We start from the raw sequence: 21,013 nt of genomic DNA on the forward strand, positions 1-21,013 counted from the left end.
ACACAAAACTCAAACTCAGATTTTACTCAAGAGGAATCAGCTGTGTACCAACCACGTGTTGTAACTCCATTGTAATATCTTTGAAAACAAAGTATAAAAAAATACTAAAAGTCCATAGAATTTGGAAAAATGATCCATTTCTCACATTAAATTTGAAATTGTAGCTTAAAATATTCCTCCTAAAAAATAATCAGAATATGTTGGTAACTTATTCACGGGGACCCTAGAAGTAGAAGGGTGTCCCTTTAATGTTTCACACTAGTAATAAACAAAATCCTCAGATACAAATGTGCTTAAAGCAAACCAAAATGATGGATGAAGAAACAAGCAATTCCTGAGCAGAACAACAACTTTGCAAGACATTACAGGCAAAACTCTACCCCAGAAAAAAGAAACAGAAATGCTGTCTATTTTTTTTTGTTTTTTTATATTGCTTCCTCACAAGTGATGCATGATACACTTCCGCTATATCCCGCAATCAGATTTTACATCTCACTCAAATCCCAAAAAACCCAAAACCTAAATAGTAATAACTCAAAAAACTCAAGCCTTCACATTCCCTTGTAACTTCTATCTCTATATCTGAATCCTCAAAACAAGCACTTCAGTTAGCTCTAGATAACCAAACATCTTACGTCTTAAAACCGAAATACAGTAACAACAGTGGTGTGCCAAAATTCACAATTCACCTGCTTCACTGGATTATCTTCACCTACAAGTTCGTGTCATCAAAATGATCTCCCTATGCAGCAATTCCTGAAGCAAAGGTAGAAAGTTTGTCAGTGTTGGCAAACAAGACAACTAAAAATGAATAATTTAAAGCATATATGACAAGTAAAATGCACCAATCCTAAGTTCCATCCAAGTTATATGTTACTGTGAAAAATAGAGACCTACAACAGAACATACAGCAGAAAAGTACTAGTGTATTGTAACTGGTTTTTCCTAAAAGAAAAAAAATCAAAGATAAATTCAAATCAGCTCCCTCTCTCTTGCACACCTAAGTAATAGTCTGAAGTTTACATCAATGACCACTATCCAGAACTCTTATGGATTTGCTCCAAAGTCAGAGTTCTCTTCCCATGATTTTGAGAAACACAGACATGAAAAATGAGGGCAATGCAATACTATTAAAAGGATCTCACAGTGAATAAAATTTCTAAGCAAAATATGAAAACGATGATTTCTTATAATTTAATGGAAATATAGACATGTTTACAAAGTACAAACTAACTGCTACTCTTTTCTTTCCCCCCCTTGCAATTCATACATATAAACCATCAGCTATTCAGATTTTGAATCTATAAGTACATAACTAGCAGCTGTTGTTTTACACTGTGTTTGGTTTAGAGGAGGGGAGGGGAGGGATTTTAATGGAGGGAAGGCAAACATAATTAAGGGGGAAATATGTTATTAGACATGAGCCATTAGGATCATCCCCATTACAACCCTCAATTTTGTTAAGTTACTCGGCATTGAGTATTTATGTAGTAACAGCTTATGTTCATGAATGATGAAGTAATACTTCAGTTTGAGAATTTGAATGTATTATAATACTTGCATATGCGAAAAATGTATGTGTTCGGTTCACCCTTGCCTCTTTCAGAATTCAAATTCTACTTATAATAATAAGACTCCACACACTCAAAATAGATTGTCTGTAAATTGAGCAAGTACGGCTATAATTAGCGTTAATTTAAATTGATGTACATCGTGATCCTAATCCATAAAAGTCCAAATCTGTATACACTTTTACTTTCTCTCTTAACAAAACTCACTTTAGAGGAAATTTTTTTCAAATTATAGATATCTAGAGTCTAGACCATAAATTGAAATATAATAACTTATAGAAGCTTATATCTTTCCTTATTCTTGTTTTCCAAAACTAACACTGTCCACTTTGTTATTTTCTCGTCCCTCAAACTCTAGACCTTTTCTATTCTATTGTCACCCATAATAAACACGATCTATAATCTGACGTCACCGACTCAAACTAAAAGAGAGTAAGGTTGTGGAACAATGACGTCTAGCATAAATTACCCTGGAGTAGGGCAATTATGTGTCCAGGAATAGTATACATGATTCCAGCATGATCTATAGTACCATATGCTGGAGCATTCAAGCATGTCTAAAGGAATAGTATACATGATTTTTTATGGGGGTTATTTAAACATGTTTCAAGCCACCTTTCAATTTGAAAGTTACTTTTTGATGCCTATGGTATCGATTTTCACAGCCTCTAAGTATCATACAGGATTCGAAAGAAAAACCATATAAATGTGAGGAACACCACCCATGGATAAGTACCAAGAATTCTAGGATCTGAATGGTATCATGTCTCTCAAAAGTTGCATGCATACAGCAAGAAGCATACTTATCCAATAAAATATGGCAATTAAGGAAATGAAGTTGGAAATACAGGAAATAGGGCAGAAGTATAGAGAATTAAGACATATAATTATTCAATGTCAACCCCTCCTATAGGAATAACAGAAGAGCAATCATATAATGGACATGATTAGATGTCAATGAAACCATTCTGGGAAACAAGTATCATAAATAATATGTACGTACAACTTCACCTAATTGATCAAATATAATATCTAAATCCGTTAAATCTTTGCAAGCCAATGAGAAGATAAGCAACAAAATCAATGGATTAAGTACAGAACAAAGAACCCGTTACAAGTTTTTCAAAATAATAGCAAACTTACAGGAGAGAAAAAAAATAACAAATATTAAAAATCTGGACCTGGCATTTACTCAGAATGCCAAACAACTACAAGTTGACATTAGTCTAGACTATTGCTTAAAAATCCCAACAAATATTGTAAGAATCAAGCTTTTTCCCAACCCCTTTTTGAGATTTGTAGCAATAGACTAGTTATACTATGCAAATGCAATAAAATAACACTATTGTTCAAGACTTATACTGTGCAAATGCAATAAAATCACACTATTGTTCAAGACCACTATTGTTCAAGACTCCCAGAGGAGACTGAAAGAGAAGTTAAGATGAGTAAGGTTGCTCTTACCCCTATTTGGCTGTCTTTTGTTAACTGTATAACCACCAACATAACCAGGTGAACTCTTGGCAGAAACATCTGAAGCTGCACCACCAAGTCCATAACCAAAGGGGCCAGATCCATCTCGCTCAGAATTTGAAGATCGCCAAGTGGGGTCCCCATAGACTGAATTGTTATTGTAAAAGTCAGAAAAAGCCCCATCAACACCACCATTTGATGCAGAATATGAAGATGTTGGTGCAAGAGTGGTACCACTGCTTCTTCCGTACCCTCCAGTCCCCAAACCGTAACTGTTGTCACCACCTCCATATCCAAGGTTGCCACTATTCTGTGATACATTGTTCCCTCCTCCGTGCCCAGATATTGGTGAAGAACCCCAGTTGACTCCAGTATTGCCAAATGTGTTTCCTCCAACACTCCCACTCCCAGATCCAATGTATGCATTGGAATTTGCAGAACTTGTTCCATAATTAAGGCCACCATTCCCCCACAAATTTCGAGTCACAGAGCTGAAGAAAGAATTGTTTCCTCCATTACTACTTTCATATCCAACAGGACTGCCATACCTATTGGAACTTCCAACAAAGTAGGGATTCAATCCCCGACCATAGCTAACATTGCTGTTGAAATTTGCATTCCCCCCAAATCCAGCAGTCAAACCAGGCTCAAAATTCAGATTCATCCCATAACCAGATCCAAGTGGAGCAAATCCACTTCGACCACCGGCAACTGGACTGAATCTACCATCCATCCGAAGTCCATAGCCTCCAACAGTATTTGGAGTATAACCCTGAGTGAAGCCATTTAAGAAACTATTGACCCTATTCAGACCATAGCTGTATCCACCAAGTGGACTGCGGCTAGGTCCTGGCGATAACTCCTTAGGAACTGCTCGCTTGACCTCAACCATTTTACCATTCAATTCATGAAATGTCTTCAGTAAGACCTTGTCAACAGCCTCTTCAGAATCATAAGTGATAAATCCAAAGCCTCTTGGCCTCTGAGTGTTGTGATCATACATCACTACAACATCTGTTATAGTCCCAAACTGATCGAAGTACTTCTTGAAATCGCTCTCTGTCACTGTTGATGCTAAACCTCCAACAAATATCTTTCTTGTGCGACCTGGACCAGGAGAACCGTGGATGCTGCCACTGTTTCTACTCAGTACGGTCTGATCATCCCTAGGAACAGCTTTCTTCGCCTCAACCTAGTATAGAAGCAACAGCATTGACTATAAATCAAAGAGGAAAAAGAAATGAAGACCGATCAATCCTAACAACGGATGCCTAGAAAGGAAGATAATGAATGAAAAGCAGATAAGATTAGATAATATCAAATGCATAAGAGAATTATGATTGGTCCATTTTACCATCTAGCTAAGAAAATATTGAGAATAGAACAAATTTTGCAAATCAAATTACAATTCAGCACAAAGAACCTCGGCAATAAGAACCCTGATGTCATATAATTCAAAAGGAGAACCATAAACTCGGCAATAAGAACCCTGATGTCATATAATTCAAAAGGAGAACCATAATGTAAGAATGCTAATGTTGGACTTAAGAGAAGAGATGGCAATAAATTACCATCCTTCCATCAATGTTGTGCTTCTCTTTTATGACTATGTCCGCAACGGCTGGGTCAGAGAAAACAACAAAACCAAATCCACGGGCTCTACCCGTCGTCCGATCCTTCATTATCACTGCTTCCACAACCTCACCATAAGCACTGAAATACTCCCGGAGTCGCTCTTCAGTTGTGTCCCACGATATTCCACCAATAAATAATTTTCCATTATCAGATTGCATTTTACCTACAAGCAAAAGAGACACACTTCATTCTTCAAGTTCGAAAGCTTAAACAAATGCAATTATAAGTGGCAGCAGCATCATTAGAAATGTGAAAAGCCAAGCCTCCTATGCACCTAACTAGTGGATCCAATCCAAATTTAAACAAACAATTTTAGGCCTTTAGCATTGGGAAGAAAATAAGAAGACTTACATAAAACAAGGTAAAAACAAAATCCTAGCCAAGTAGAAAAAACAAAAACAAAAACAAAAAAACATGATAGCATTACCATTTATCAAATTGTTGAAATACAAACAGTTCCAAGTATGATACCTAAAAAAATTTCAGACAACTACCTTAAATTAAGACAAACACAGAGACAGAATTGTATTAACGATGTAAATATAGATATTGTCGGATTCAGTTAGAAAACATCGGATCCTTGATCAACATGAAGCAGTGAATCAAGGAAGAACTAAACACACTCCTGGAAAAACCCCACAAAAAAAACATGAATAATCAGAGATCCAATTGAAAAAAGATCAAAACTTCAATCGAGATTCTATAGAAACCCACCGATTGAAGACGACCCAGATGGGGAAATCTTAAGATCTGAGGGGAGGCACAATGAGATTAAGAACAGAGGGTAGGTTCATTATCTGGGCTATGCCTCCCTCTCTCTCTCTCTCCCCACCCTTGTTGTGTCTTGTGAATTGTTCTTGTGTTAGATTACCAAATGCAAATTCAGATACCAAACCGATTACAGAAATTTATATACAAAACGAAACTACGATGATGAGAGAAAGAGAGGAACACATGGAAATGGAAGAAGAAGAAGAAGAAGGAGAACGCCGAGACGAGAGAGAAGCTGCGAGATGTGAGGTGCTCATTATATAGGCAGGGACTCTCTCTGCAAATGGAAGATGATGATTTTTCTTTCATTATTATTATTTATTACTATTATTATTTACTTTGATTTGATATTACTGATCAATTCAAAAAATTAAAATCTGCTCATTTTGTGTAGTAATTGTGAGTTTTTTCAGTCATTAGTCTTAAATATGTGATTACAATAGAGCTAGAATAATGTTCACATAATTTTAGTAAAAATTTAAAAATTAGCAGATGTTTCGACCAGTTCAAAAAGGTAAGAAATTCAACAGTATCTCATTCGGCTCAAAGGTTTCGCAACTAATTGAGTATTTACGGGCGAATAATGTGTTTGGTAAAGGAACGTCTCGTCCCAACTAAGGCCAACTGGTCACACGACAACCCGCTTACTAATAATCTTATGAAGCTGCCTGGGGCCAACAATGATCTCATAAGATATTCCATAAGACTTCACAATGACTTGTTGAGACAGTTGCACAAATACAAAGCCTCTATAGGTGTAGTCGTTACGCATTACTCATTGTATTGAACTCTAAGTTCTTCTTTGACTCTAAGATTTCTCTTTACTCTCTTAGTGACTTGAGTATCGATATGTCTTTTGCCAGTACACACCACGTCATGCCAACTCAATTTTTTCGTGCAAGCAAATCGAAAAGCATGGAGATTTAGACAATATCATCTCAAGTAGAACAATTGGAACCTTATGTGGGAATGCGAAAACATGAGCTCCATTTTCATCACGATGAAGAATTTGTGATGTGCTTAGCTTGACACCAAAAGACTTCTGGTCTAAAGCTAAATTCATGCGCTCGTTGGGCAGGGATGGAGCCATTTATACGTCTTTCACTAATGAAATTCGAGCTTTGAATTTTCCACCGGATTTGCTCGAGCAGATGAATGTTGATTCATTTCTAGGAAAAGCGGGTCCAAAGGAATATGTGAATCCATTTGTCAAGTGCATGGAGGCTATGAGGATAATAGAAGCAGACAACACAAATGCTCTAATTTGCAATGCATTTTTTGTCTACCTTGAAGGGGAATACCTTGTACTAGTTCAAATTTCTTCAATTAGGCATTGGGAAGGATTTTTCATCTAGCGCAAGTTTACTAAACGATGTAGGGGATATTTTCCTATGCGAGAACAATCATTTGAAAAAATGTACGCCGACAAGAATGTGAGATAGAGAAGGGATGAACCTCTTAGTGAGATTCACATTCCTAATTAGAAGATTATTTCTCTTAGAGAAAAAATTTCAGCGTATGCTATTGAAGTTGTGCCCAAACCTAAGAAAATACTAGATATGGTGATAAGGGTGCACCACCTTATACAATTATACACCTTCAATTGATTTGGTTGTAGCTTGCTTGAGGCTTAAGATACCAAAATTCCATGAAAACAATAACCAAGGTAGAATGAAAATTAAAAGTACGTGAGAACGAAAGAGAAGGAGAAGGCAACCCATTCATAGAATGATAAGTCTATGCTAATGAGAAACCACAAGAGGATGATCTCTTGATAATTCTCTAAGCACCACAATCATCTCATGAAGAGAGATTGATAAGCAATGGTGATAAGCCAAAGCATGGACACTTGATAATTCTCTATTGGTTTCTAAAAGAGAAATTTCCAATGAGAGAACTAAATTTCAAACTATACAAATGAATTTCAAGTTCCAAAATACAAGAGAAGCTATATATGAGGGAGTATGTAGCTTGGGTGGATTTAGGCGAATCAAGTGGGTGGGAATGATCCGAGTTGGGGGTATACAAAACTCCCCTGACACCAATGAACTAACGACTATAGATGGATACCGGTATCGCCAACAAGCTTCATTCTCGAGGAGCAGAGCCCTCTGGAGGTCGTCCTAAGGCTATTCGAAGATCCATGGCGAGTCCCGATTCCATATATACGGTTAAGCAAGCCCTGCCGCCACCAAGTATGTAGTGTTATCCACTAATAGATGCCTGATTTATAGAAATACGTGATGATTTTGTTGAAAAAGATCGAAGTCGCGGTATTTATTTCACTTAGGGTTTACCTTGTTTACTGGTCGACCCCATGGCAACAAGAAAAAAGGTGGCCAATCATATTGGGCCAAGGCCCAACCTAGTCCATGTCTTATAATGTCTAGTTCCTACACCCATTGGGCCGAAAAAAGTGAAATGTTGTTGGTGTCCTTAAACTCAAGGAAGGTAGATGAGGTGGATACATGAAGATGCAGCAGAAAAGTTTGGTACATATATATAGCGGTGGTAAATTTGATTCTTGAGTAGACTCAAGGGTTGGAGGACCACGATCTCATGTCATGTCACATGCATTACCCTAAAACCTTTGTTGTTTCTATTCCCCTGTCTTAATAACCATTCCATTTGCTTCAACCTATAACTTTTCCCTTTCCAGCTTTCAATACCTCTTTTTGTCCCCTGTGAAATATAATCTAAGTTGACAAAATCCAAAGACTTGTACAAGTATTTGAATTATGATCCTTGATAAATCATGAATAAAGGCACTGTTATATATTGTAGTGATATAACCATGGTCCATGTTTTTTTTTTAAAAGTGGATCAATAATATTAAAATCAAACAGGCATAGAAGTCAAAACATCAGAGCAAACCAAAGCGTCAAGACCAGGAAGATCCTCCTCTATCCAAACAGCAAAAGAGGTGGCCTCCCGGGCTAAAAAGTTAGCGGCAGTATTGTCGGATCTACAACAACTAAAACATTCATATGAGTAATAGACGAAGCTAAAGAACAACAATTTGCAATAATTAAATCAAGATAAGAACATCCTCTGCTACGTCACCTCTACCATTGGAACAGTTGCAAGGAGTCCGTCTCAAAACAAACAGTGAAGAAACCGAGCTCCAGCACAAGACTCATCGCCCATCTCAAACAAAGTGCTTCTGCAAGGCCTGCTGGTTGCATCATAACTGGTGCTAGTCTCGTTGCTGCAAGAAGCTGACCCTCCTCATGTTGAATCAAATCAAGAGTGTTCTTTACTTATCATGAGAAGGTTGAAGGTTTAGGAAATATTTCTCTGATATTATAATTAATAAATAGTTGAACAAAATAAAAATTTATTAGAAAATATATTAAAATATATTTCTCAATTTGACAGAATTGAATTAACATAGCAACAAAATATACAATAAAATAGTTTAAATTAAATAAAGTTAATAGTTTAACTGAGGCGTGCTGGGCTTAAGAGTATTTCACCACCCGAAGTAAATAATTTGGTGCATATGTTCTCAAGATGAATACCCTTTTAAGATACGAAGTCACTTTCAACTAACTTTGCACATAAACACTCATACAATTTGCTGATATTTCACTCTCGAAACCATGAAAACCATAACACTATCAATCTGGTATCTTGTCTTCACTTTCGTTCCTCAAGCTCCTGTACCACTATGATCCCGTTTGAGAGAGCTTATTTGAGCAATTGAGCTTATCTGATAGCATAAGCGTTTGTGCAAGTGTTTGAGAGAGCTTATGCAAACAGCTTATGACCTACCATAAGCTGTTTTGAGCTTATTTTCATACGCTACTCAGGATAGCTTAAGAAAAAGAGCTTATGCTTATTATATAGCTTATTTTCAATTTATTTTAATAAATGTTTTAAAATAGATTATGAATAAGCGTTTATGTCTGATCACTTATGATCATAAGCACTTAATTAAGTTGTTTTTCCAAACGGTGCCCTATAAAGCCTTCCCTCTTAGAAAACCAAACGACATCTTGAAAAAACAACACATCAAAACAAATTGATTTTCATTGATTTCCAATTAACATGCATATTAAAAACCCTTTAAACTTTAACGTTACATATCAAATACTAAATCATGCCAATTGAATAATAATAATAATATGAAACGTTTTATAATAATAATATGAAACGTTTTACTCAAAAAAAATAAAATGAAACGTTAAAGTGACTAATTAACAATCCATTTAAAAAAAAATCTGTTTTATTTTATATTATTATTTTTTACTTTAAAATAGATAATAAAATTTCTAAAAGACCCCCTATTAAAATAATAAAATTTCCCACCATGTGAAGGAAGTATGAGAATCTTTCAAATGACGAGTAGCTTTCCTATGTTATAATTGTGAACAATAAGTATGTGAATCTTTCAAATGAAGAGTAGCTTTGAGTTGTTTTACATTTTTTGTTTCTTTTAAATAAGATTTTGGATCCAAATCTTGTGTATGAAAATAATTTCTGATGGTAGAGCTAGTCTCACAAAGTTGTGAATGTTTTTTACTCGAATATGATTGTTTTGTGTAGAAAATATTTATCTCAGATCAAATGCGCTTACTTTTTTCTTAACTTTCTTTTCTTTCTTTCCGCTATTTTTCAATGAAATTTGGAAGAAAAATAAAAAGGAAAAGGACTTGATCTTCCAACTCTCAGTTGTTACTACTGTATCCATATTCATACATTTTAACAGTGAAGTGCTTATGCTACATTTACTTGGACAATTGGCTAGGAGTTCCTGATTTTCTTTTCAGTTTCCTACTTCCAAACAAAGTAATGCGGCGAAACACCTTGAGTAACCGGCTAGCATACTTTCTCTGTGAAGCAAAATTCACAGAACTCATGCAACTAGCACCCTCTCCAATTGTGTTATTCCTCCTTTTGCTCAGTGATCTAGTTTCTAACCCACATGATGGCTCCATCATCTTCTGTGTTTTGATCAAATTTGGTTCTGCTTTTGTTGTCACAATGTTTTGCAGCTGAAGGCTTTTTTTCAAGGTCATGAGTTCTTGTTCAAGATTCTGAATCCTGAAGCTTGTGGACTCATATTCTGTAGTTGAAAACTTGAAATTCTGCATCACAAGGTCTTTCTTGAGCAGGAAGCCCAAGGGCCTGGTACCAGTACCTAGATCAGGCCCATCAGTGTATGGGCTTTCTACTAGATTCTGGCTTGCAGAATATGGGCACTGACTAGAGTTTGGTATGCTTCCTGATAACTCTCCACATTGTGCATATCTAAATGAATCTGAGCATTCTTTGAATACTTTGTGAGTGTTGAGTTGTTGAACAAAAAGGGCTTGGACAATTAGTCTTAGAGGCATCAACTCGTTTTGAACAGCTTCAATGCATGCCTCTTGTGATAATCTTTGACAGTCAAGATATTTGCACACTGCTCCCTTGTCATCTTGGGATATACTTGGATGTGTCTACAGCAAAAAGGAAAATGATTTGTGAACATCTGAACATCAGCATAGTGTAGACACCCAGTAGATACTCAGAGTAATAAAAGAAAATAAGAGACAAAAGTACTAAATATGATATATAATGTGATCGATAAGAAGTGAGAGATAGAGAGAGAAAAATGAGGTGTCTGTCAGATGTTTAACCGTTACTGTTTGGATATCTAAGTATCATTAGTGAAAAGCAAAATATGCACCTAAACAGTAAGGCTGAAATTACATTGGTATTTGTTGATGATTTCATTTGGTTTTTGGTAAGTTGTGTAATGAGATACCACCAAGCTTGCAACTAGTTATTACTCATTATTTCTCCTATTTTAGAGGATCATGATCCTATCATTGATGTTATAGCACGTCTGATATCACAATCAACACAGAATCCAAAGGATGTTTACTCAGAAGCTAAGACTCGTAGCTTCTAATCATAAGTGATTCTAGTGCATATCATTGTAGAACCGAACATGTTATTAATCTCTTAATTTCAATTCGTTCAAAAAATTTCAATTAGACCACCTGGTGAAGTCATGCAAATTCCATGAAATGTTGTAAATAGATGGCATCAATGTTGGCATGACAGCATGTTCAATGAACCTAATGATGTTTACTTTAATCCAACATGTTTAAGTTACTTTTGATGAATGCTGAAACTTTTGAATAATTCATTACCTTGAGAAAGTTGTCGATTGCCCTATAGAGTGGATAATGATTCTGTCTATAAGATGGTGGCACCCTTTCAATGAGTTCCATGAATCTCTGAGGTGCCATGTTTGGATCTGCAGCCACATTGGATAGATACTCATCCCATAGTTGTGCAACCCTGAAATTGCTAGCTTCTGGGGTGTGGTTCATGTGTGAGTTGGATACTACATATGCTGAAACTATGCTTTCCATGGTTTCCAACTCCAAGCTAGAGGACACTGACACTGTACCACTTTCAGGAAGAAGAAAATCCTCCACTTGAGCAAAGTGCAACATTGATGCAATCTGGTCTTGCAGCTTTGCTTTACTTTCAATTCTCAATCCAAACTCAAGAGATCTTGAAAGCAAGGCAAAGTAGAATCCAACAGGAATCACTTTCCTACCCTTATCACCTCTTGGAAGAAGATCAACAACACCTTGTAGAAATCCTGAAGTACCTTTGTTGCCATCTCCATTGATCTTCTCACAAAATTGGAGTGTCTTTTCAGAAAGCACCCACTTGTTTGCATAGAAAACAATGATTGTGCTCACATACTTCTCTTTCATCCCTTGTCTCCTCAAAGATCCTATGACCCTTTTGAAAAAACCAAAAGGCAGAGCAATCAGATCCTTAATCCAAAGCTCTTGGCTTATCATTTCACAGTTCCAAGCTTGGGAAGCTAGTTCTTCCAATGTAACAACTTGTGTTGTGTCTCTCATTCTCTCAGGATCAAGGATCTCCATGCAAGCCATGAATGCGAGAGATTCGATGCAGCGACTCACTATCAGAAGATCCTCAGACCAAGGAAGCAGCATTTGGCACCTTTGCAGTGCAATGAGTGTGTCATCCCAGTTTTGCAACACAACTTGGTTCAGGTAAAGGTCAAACCTTTCACAAAGGTTGCCAGAACAGTGTTCTTCAGTCATTTCAAGAAACTCTGCTGCACACCTCAGTGCTGCTACATTGAAAGGGTCAATCAATGTGGAGGATCCATAAACAAACAAGGCAATCATCTCAAAGGCTTCTGGTCCTCCAGGGAAAGTTTCTGGCAGTTCAATCTCAGACGTGTCATTTAGCCTCTTCTTGAAGTATCCACTCTTTGAAGTCAGAGGAAGCTGCAATCAATATAACATATTAAAAAAAAAAAACATAAGTTAACACTAGGAGAATCTGGCCATCTGGGTATAAGAAGGGCTATATTATCAAATTAGGAATATGTGGTAACTTAAATCAGTTTCCATATTCCCAGATTATCCTATACAACTTTCAAGGGAAATATCATTTGATTTCATTGTTATGCAACTTACCTTGTGGAGATTGAACAATTTGTCTTTAACTCTAACTCTGACAGACACAGGAAAACCAGTCTCTTGACTCCTGTGACAAAATTGCAAAAAAATTCATGAGTACTCATGAGATAAACTGCAGACATCTTACAAGACATGGCATGATAATGAGATAATTAATATCATCAATATTTGCACTAGTGTCTCAGTAATATGTCACAAAATCTCATCAATATCTGCATCAGTGTCTCAGTAATATATCACAAAATCTCATCAATATCTCATTAGTTACATGAACATGATCTATCATCTTACCATGTAATGACCTTAATTTTGAGCAGGACCCCTATGTTGGGTGAAGAGTAAGGACTTGAAGACACAGAATAATCTTTTGGGCTCACAATATCCATGAAAGGCTACTATTGGTTCTAACTATGAATGTGACTTTGCAAAAAGAAAGAAGAATGATGCTGATATGAATCCTTATCTGTGAAGGAAAACCAGCTGTTTTGTGAAGAAGGAGTGGAAGTAAGAAAAGAGGTGGGATTTGATGGGTTTGTCCCCAACACATTCTTGCAAGCTTTTTCTACTATTATTCATTCATCTAAATGTAGTCAAAGTCAACATGCACACGAGTGAAACTCGAAGTCCAAATTTTAAGGCTTCAAAAACGTTCTTGAATGTTGGGAAGTTGAATACTTGTGCTACAACTTGGCGGCCTCGGCCAATAGAATATGGTGCCTTTTTCATGCTTCCTACCATATCAATCTTGTAGTTCAAGTTAGTGTATGTAATCAACCCATAAAATTCTACTCCTAAAGTTTAATAATGTTATCTTTTTTAACTTGTAATAGCATATTCAACTTATCCAATGGCTGTAACCTTGAAGCTGGATTATCTATATTAGGCCTTATATATATTGATGGTGGATGAGGCATTTGGGGAAATGATTGGACCACACAGTTTATTCAATAGTTACACTGGATTTGGAGTAGATTTTTATGAACAATCATAATTTTTAAAATGGAATAGATAAATAGACGCATAACAATAATTACCACTCTTAATTTATACACTAATTTTTATGGTGGTTTTCAACTGCCACAAAATTAAATTTTGTGACTGTCAAAACTGTCACAATAGTCTTTGTATATAAGTGAGGTCGAGAGTGATAGTATCATGGTGACTACTCGTAAGGTTATTTTTAAACACCCCAATGCTATTGAGATCTTAAGAAAATACACCTATTTTTTCTCTCATTATCTCTCATATACCACATTTATTAATCATCTACCTTCGTTTCGTTTCTCTCACTTACCATTTCACGGTTTTACCACTCATTCTCCTAGTTATGAAAAGATGAATTTGGTTTATTGGGAAAAAGAAGTACAGCAACATAAGAAGTAAATAACTAAGGAAATTGATAGATAGGATTAGAATAATGTAAAGGGAGATAAGATGAAGTGCATGTGAAGTCTTGGGGTTACTTTTTGTGACATGCTAATGCCCAGGACGGCACGGCTACTGAAAATAAGGATGCTTTGATTGATGGGTTTTGCTTCCTTTCAACCAGTCACACTCGATCCCAATATTTACCTTTTCCCCATATTTTTGAAAAGTACAAGATGTGTGGAAAAATTGCACCTTCTTAATTTAAGTTATTAAGACATTTGAAGCATTTTATCTGAATTTAGTTTTTTTTAATCAAATTAGAAAACTATATATGTATTTAGACTATCCCTCCACTGAAGAAGTTGTGTGCATCACTGAAATAGTGAAACTGGAGTACAAAGGGATGTATTAACAATAAATTGTAGATACTATTACATTTAAAAGTATAAGCTAGTAAACAATCAATTGACTGGAGTTGATTCTTCTTCATTGCTGAGTTCAAAAAAGAAAGGATCATTGAGAAGATCTGTTGCTGAAGGTCTTGCCCTTGGTTGTGCTATGCATTTCTCAATGAATGCCTTCACCTCTGGATCTGTGACTTTGTTCAAAGACTGAGGCTTGATTCCCATTGTGACCTTTTTGTAGATCTTGGCAATACTGTCACATTCACTGTATGGTATCTCCATGGTTACCATTTCAAGCAAACACATTCCAAAAGAGTATATGTCCACCATCTCAGTGTAATCCTCCTCATACAGCTCTGGTGCCATGTACTCTGGGGTCCCTAAAATTGAATGTGCTGCATGGCTCCTTCCCACTATTGCAGCCAATCCTAGATCGCCAATTTTCACCTACAAAAAGCCATAGTGAAAAACTAATTCTTCAAATCTTAAATTGGCTAAGCATATCAAGTATTAACCCTGTTGAATCAGAAATTACTGTTATTTGTATGCCTCAACATGAGAATTGCTGTTGGCTTCTAGATTTTCTTTCCACCTAAGCTCACAAATCAAACCATCCATTGACAAATATCCATTACCAGGAAGCAAAATCACTTAAAATAGTTAGTTTCCTTTTAACATTCTTTGCAGAGACTAGTGTTAATGTTTATTCACTCTAAGGATCATACAGTATTGGTAGCTTTCAAGCATTTTTTGGTGTGATGACATAGCCAATTATATTCGAGCTGAGAACATCCAAATATTAGCTTTCCTTGGCGGCGTTTTTTTCGTTCACAAGACTTAAACCCTATCTTACTAAAGAAAATCAGACATATACCACCTGAATAAAACACACGTTGGTGGTACCTTTCTAGCATTACATATTTGTTAGTTTATCAGCTTAGCAATTTGACCATATAATCATAGTAGCCTAATATAAAACTCAGTCATTTATATTTTACCTAGAAAAGAAAATAAAAAAAGGAACATGATTAAAACAGAACCACAATATAATACTCTTCATTCTCTGCATCAATAACATGACAGTAATTATAACCAACCTGGCCAATGTTGCCGTTAACAAAGATGTTACTGCAATTGAGATCTCTGTGAATAATGCAAGGGTCATGCGTGTGAAGATACTCCAACCCCTCCAGGACTTGTTTGGACCATTTCTTGAGTGCCTTGATGGAGACATGGCGATGCTTCTTCCTGTAATCCCTGAGATTCCCAGAAGTGCAGACCTCAGTAATGAAGTTGATGGTGCCGCCGCGGCCACCATCTTTCCACACACTGTAGCACACAATGATGTAGTTGTTGTTGAGTGTTCTGAGCAACTCAACCTCAGAATGAAGCCTGTTGATGAGAACAGGGTCATCACTGAAGTTCCTGAGGCGAACCTGGTTCCATGCCACCTCAATGCCTTCCTCTTGATCAAAGGCCCTGTAAACTTTCTTCACAGCTCCATAACCAAGAAGATCACTGTAACGACCAAACCTCCCTGTCGGGTCAACTTCAACAAAGGCTTCCATTTCTCCTTCCCACTGTAATTATCAGCAGGCATTATCAACACCAAAGCTCTTACATGAGCTACAAGCTAATTCAAATTGATTATATAGTGCCCCATGTGGCCCCTTTTGATTGAATGAGGTGACAGATTTTCAACATCCTTTTATTGTTCTTATTTTTAACCTATATGGTTGGATGTTGTGGTGTGTTTCTTATGAAGGAGAACCGGAATTAATTAGAAACACCGCATCTGATTCTGAAGTTTGTTTCATTCACGAGAAGAATGGAGAAACATTACAATCTAAATCAAAAGTTTCAGGCAATGCCCGTGCTCCACGGCTATTCTCTGAATCCTCTAACATTGCTTTCACCAACCCCTTTTTCATGACACTTCCAGATAAACTGATAGAAAATAGTCAAAATACTATTGATTCGTTTTTGCTACAATTACTGTTGGTATAACTTTTAAGCAAAAAAAAAACCATTACAAAACTTATCCTATTGCAATTTCTTAGGTGAAAGACTGTTTTTTTCTTCTTCTTAACTATCACACAACTGATGATAGCCGAAATCTCACCTCATTGTGAGCACTCAAAGTGGTACTGGCAGACCAAAGAGTTTTTTCTATTCACAAGAGTTGAGAATCAAACCCTCAACCACTACATCAACCCATTTGGTTAAGGTGAATGACTTAGCACTCCAAGATAAAAAAAAATGAACATAACTCATCTTATGAATTGGATTATTGGAATACATTGCACTCAACCGGTTTCTAAACATTCACATGCACGTAGATTAGCAATTGACCTACACAGCTATACTAGTAGATAAGCCCCAAAATGTAATTCTAATCCATATCAAACGGGCCCTAAAGTAATAATAGAGTTTATCTTTTCAATAACACTCACCATGAACTAGTACTAGTATCCTACTTTCACCCCCAAAATTACTCTAAAAGGGAATCCCATAAAATAAGGTAACGAATAGCCTCTATGTTTGATTTGGCTACAACACCACACATGTATTTGTAGCTAGAAAGAACCTCCCCCTTTAAGCAAAAGTACATGTAACAAGCAAAAGGTCACAGACAATAACTTCATAGTGAATCCAGTATATAACAACCCCTTGTAACTCGAAGGCTTTTATCAACAAGATTTCGCATATTGACAACAAGTAACTAAAACTAAAAGTATTAACAATCTAGGCTGATGCTAGTAGGTTACAAATTCAGAATGCAATGTTTATAACTCTTAGATTGTTCTTTCCATCGAAATTCATATGGTTGTTGAGATTTCAACATATTATCCAAGGTAAAAAAAAGCTTACAACATTGTCACTAATTTCAAAATATGTTACATCACCAAGGGGGGTTGGAGCCCTCTCTAACAGATGGAGACCTGGAAGCCATGCTCCCATCTTTAGCAAACCTAGACACACTTCTAACATTCCTAGGAGTAGACAAAGCAGGAGACGAACCACGGTAACTAGCCCGGAGTGACTCATCAACAGAAGATGAGGACTTGGCAATTGCATTCCTCATAAACTTCTGAGCAGCAGGAGAAAGCGTGCGCATGTTCGGACTAGCACTTCCACCTCTAACTGGCGATGCCAATGGGGGCTTATGAAACATCTTTGTCCTCGCCCTCAGCTTCCGTGCAGCCTCCCTAGAAAGTGAGTGTGCTTTCGCATCCCTCGCTGGAGCAGAAGGAACATTGTAATGAGGTCCATCAGCACTCCCACCAATATCAATTGGCGTATCTTCCATATCCAACCTCATTGGCGTCCCTTCTATCTCTCCCCAAGTAATAAACGGGGAATCATCAACACCTGGTGCGGGAGATGGTGTCTTCACATAGCTATAACCATTCTCAGCTTTTTTCTCAGATTCTAAATAAAACGGATTCGGAGTCTTCCTCAAATCATCCAGATCATACTTCTTCAATCTATCCCCTTCTCTAAGATGCATCGGCATCGGAGTAGCACCTGCAACAGGGGTATAAAGCACCTCAACGGTCCCATCATCTTTCGGCCTAGAATCCATCATTTTACCATGAAACCTCGTATTCAGAAGACTAATCTCCTTCGTGGCACCTTTGATTCTCACCGCCCTTTCCTCCTCAGTCAAGGGCACCTCACCATTATCAGCAGGGTGATACATCAACAAATTCTTCGGTGTGTACTTCCAACCTTCCAACGAAGCCGGAGGCTGATAAGAGGTTCCATAACCATCAGTTATCCTATCCCTCTTTTCATCCTCAATAGCCTTCACATCCTCCTCACCATTATTCAAAAACCCAAACCTCTCTTTCCTCTTCCTATTCACTTTCTCCAAAATCTTCGAAAAGCTATGATTATCCTCACTAGTATACCTCCTCAAAAACTGATCAAGCCCAAGTTTAGTGTTCACACCCCCACCAGCACCACCATCACTTCCACCACCCTCGGCACCAGAAAACCCCGGTGTTATAGGGGTTTTACCGTCAAATTCATCTAAAGGTGTGAAATTTCTGACGAAAGTGGAACCTGGTGTGGCTGAAATTCTAGAAGAATCAAGAGGGTTGGAGGTTGAAGTTACCTTCTTTCCACCACGGCGCTCCATAATCTTCAACTGGGCATCGCGAATTTGAACGGGATCGCCGGTTTTGATGGCTTCAAGCCAATCGAGTCGATCACGGAGCTTGGAGATGTCAGGGAAGTAATCGCGCTCGATGATCTTCTCCAACGCTTCGACGTAGGTGTCTTCGTCAAGAACCGCAGGGTGGTTGTGGTTGTGGTGATTCCCAATCGCAGCACCAGAAGAGGACGAGGAAGAATCATTGTTGTTAGGGTTTTGGGAAGAAAATTGGGAAACGGAAGGAGATGGAGAAGAGAGGTGGAGTGGAGAATGGCCTGGTGATTGAAGCATGCTTGTCAAGGAGTGAAGAACGATGGATTGGATTGGATTGAATTGAATTGATAGGGTGGTGTTGAGGATTAGGGTTTGATTGCTCCGAGATTTTCAGAGGATGGGAGATTGGAATTCGAAAGATCCACGAAGATAGAAGAAACCCACGTTTTCTCTCTGTTTTATGATTCTTTTTGTGGGGTTTATAAAATGAATATTCAATATCTTTTTAGTTTATTTGGTTTTTTTTTATATATCAGAAACATAAATTGCACCCACTAAGTACATGTTTGGTTTTCAGTTAGGAAGTCCGTTTAAAGTATTGGAATTCGAGATAAAGATTTTCAATACACATTCAACCAACGGAATGCACTTGTTGAGTTAGGTGAATGTGCTTCACATTCACCCAACTGAAAACCAAACGGGCTCTAAGAATTGAATTGATCTCTGGACTTTCCGCTCCCCAACCATATGTTCCTGGATGATTTGGTGTTTTTAAAATAATTTTTGGGTTTATAAATATTTTTTTTCTTTCAAAAAGATAAAATTGGCTGCGTAACTATCTTCTATTTTTTTTATTACATAAGAAATTAAAAGCAAACGACTAAACTAAAGAATCCTGCAGCAGGTGCGGGATCAAATCAGAAGGCGTTTGGCTCCAAACACGCAGAGGCACACCCTCCCTTGCCGCTTGTTGGGCCAAATGATCAGCAGCCTCAAAAATCACTTGTCAGTCGCACTGTAACATGTCACTTGTGTAACATGTCTCGCACTCTAATTATTTCCTCCTCGCCCAAAATTAATCCACATCATTATTGGAATATATTACATTTTTTGAAGATCAAGAATATAATTACATTGTAATAATGCATGTAAAATAATAATTAGAGAAGTTTCAAAAAAAATTAGAGAAGATTCTTTTATAAAATTAAGGATGCAAATATTTTTAAATATAATAAGGCAATCTCTTATTCCATGGTACACCAAAACTATAGGTGGTTGACTATATGTGTCTTAATTAGTTATGTAATTTGTCTTTTTTATTCCTCCAATGAGCTTCAACACCTAAATTGTTGTTGTATAACAATAATGTCCTTTTCAAAAACAAAAAAAACAATAATGTCAACTCTCAATTTAATTAATATCATTTTGTATTCTTAAAACTATTTAAAAATTATGAAATATTTGGAACATAAGATTGAATTTACCATTAAACTTTATGAGTTAAAATTATAATAATTTAAAATTGGATTATTTGATGAGAGTTTATTACATGTCAACCTATCATAGCCTTGCACGGATGCAAGTCTTAAGTTCTATTGGGATGTCATGAGAGTTTCCTCTAGTTGGCTAGTTGAAATGTAACGTTGATGATTCTCAAAAGCTTGCTTGCTGTGGTGGCATTCGTAGAGATGGAACTAAGAGGTGAGTGTTTGGGATCAAAGACATAGACAACTATATAGTAGTTAAAAATTATTCTTATATAGCTGTTAGTTTGGTAAATTCAGGTATGCGACAAAGAGAAACATTTGAAAAAAAAAATATACTCCCTCCGTCCCTAATTATAAGCTAACGTTGTAAAAATCACACTTATTAAAAAAAACCTTAGTTGATACATTGGTTTTAAAAAAAAAGTACAACTTTCCATGTCTACCCCTATTTAAGATAACATTTTTTAATCATTATACTACTAATAGTGCTCCACTACCAATAAATGCAAGGATAAATATGGAAAGAAATATTACATTTTACAACTTTAGCTTATATTTAGTGACAAAACATAAGTCTCAACTTCAGCTTATTATTAGGGACGGAGAGAGTATATATCTAATCTAGCACCAGAATTTGAACAAAATTCTGAGTAGCAAGATGATAGCAAAGTATTGAACCAAAGTC

At 36.7% G+C, this 21,013-nt stretch overlaps 4 protein-coding genes across 4 annotated transcripts; all 4 read right to left on the reverse strand.

Moving 5' to 3' along the window:
- Window positions 1–187: 187 nt before the first annotated feature.
- Window positions 188–5,704, reverse strand: LOC130732900 (heterogeneous nuclear ribonucleoprotein 1). Its single transcript, XM_057584904.1, has 4 exons — window positions 5,394–5,704; window positions 4,616–4,842; window positions 3,036–4,236; window positions 188–756 (listed from the first exon to the last, which is right to left on the reverse strand). The coding sequence occupies exons 2-4, from the start codon at window positions 4,835–4,837 to the stop codon at window positions 743–745; spliced, it is 1,437 nt and encodes a 478-aa protein (XP_057440887.1). The 5' UTR covers window positions 4,838–4,842; window positions 5,394–5,704; the 3' UTR covers window positions 188–742.
- A 4,401-nt stretch (window positions 5,705–10,105) lies between these two features.
- LOC130732901 (BTB/POZ domain-containing protein At5g48130) lies at window positions 10,106–13,509 on the reverse strand. The gene is made up of 4 exons (XM_057584905.1): window positions 13,208–13,509; window positions 12,914–12,983; window positions 11,594–12,721; window positions 10,106–10,894 (listed from the first exon to the last, which is right to left on the reverse strand). Exons 1-4 carry the CDS (start codon window positions 13,300–13,302, stop codon window positions 10,181–10,183), a joined length of 2,007 nt encoding a protein of 668 aa, XP_057440888.1. The 5' UTR covers window positions 13,303–13,509; the 3' UTR covers window positions 10,106–10,180.
- A 1,113-nt stretch (window positions 13,510–14,622) lies between these two features.
- On the reverse strand, window positions 14,623–17,301 carry LOC130732903 (probable serine/threonine-protein kinase WNK11). Its single transcript, XM_057584907.1, has 2 exons — window positions 15,786–17,301; window positions 14,623–15,135 (listed from the first exon to the last, which is right to left on the reverse strand). Exons 1-2 carry the CDS (start codon window positions 16,254–16,256, stop codon window positions 14,746–14,748), a joined length of 861 nt encoding a protein of 286 aa, XP_057440890.1. The 5' UTR covers window positions 16,257–17,301; the 3' UTR covers window positions 14,623–14,745.
- A 151-nt stretch (window positions 17,302–17,452) lies between these two features.
- Window positions 17,453–19,298, reverse strand: LOC130732902 (uncharacterized). Its single transcript, XM_057584906.1, has one exon. The coding sequence runs from the start codon at window positions 19,136–19,138 to the stop codon at window positions 17,591–17,593; it is 1,548 nt and encodes a 515-aa protein (XP_057440889.1). The 5' UTR covers window positions 19,139–19,298; the 3' UTR covers window positions 17,453–17,590.
- Between the last annotated feature and the right edge of the window lie 1,715 nt (window positions 19,299–21,013).

Source organism: Lotus japonicus, chromosome 1 (assembly GCF_012489685.1).
Source record: "Lotus japonicus ecotype B-129 chromosome 1, LjGifu_v1.2".
NCBI classification, from domain to species: domain Eukaryota; kingdom Viridiplantae; phylum Streptophyta; class Magnoliopsida; order Fabales; family Fabaceae; genus Lotus; species Lotus japonicus.

What these genes read in the sequence shown, in the direction of transcription:
- LOC130732901 (XM_057584905.1), bottom strand. Translation starts at nt 13,302, where the DNA reads ATGGATATTGTGAGCCCAAAAGATTATTCTGTGTCTTCAAGTCCTTAC. An exon ending in AATTGTTCAATCTCCACAAG is followed by an intron (nt 12,722 to 12,913) that starts GTAAGTTGCATA and finishes TATTGATTGCAG; the next exon opens with CTTCCTCTGACTTCAAAGAG. An exon ending in CAATCGACAACTTTCTCAAG is followed by an intron (nt 10,895 to 11,593) that starts GTAATGAATTAT and finishes TTTTTGCTGTAG; the next exon opens with ACACATCCAAGTATATCCCA.
- LOC130732902 (XM_057584906.1), bottom strand. Translation starts at nt 19,138, where the DNA reads ATGCTTCAATCACCAGGCCATTCTCCACTCCACCTCTCTTCTCCATCT.
- LOC130732900 (XM_057584904.1), bottom strand. Translation starts at nt 4,837, where the DNA reads ATGCAATCTGATAATGGAAAATTATTTATTGGTGGAATATCGTGGGAC. An exon ending in ACAACATTGATGGAAGGATG is followed by an intron (nt 4,237 to 4,615) that starts GTAATTTATTGC and finishes CTTCTATACTAG; the next exon opens with GTTGAGGCGAAGAAAGCTGT.
- LOC130732903 (XM_057584907.1), bottom strand. Translation starts at nt 16,256, where the DNA reads ATGGAAGCCTTTGTTGAAGTTGACCCGACAGGGAGGTTTGGTCGTTAC. An exon ending in TTAACGGCAACATTGGCCAG is followed by an intron (nt 15,136 to 15,785) that starts GTTGGTTATAAT and finishes GGCTTTTTGTAG; the next exon opens with GTGAAAATTGGCGATCTAGG.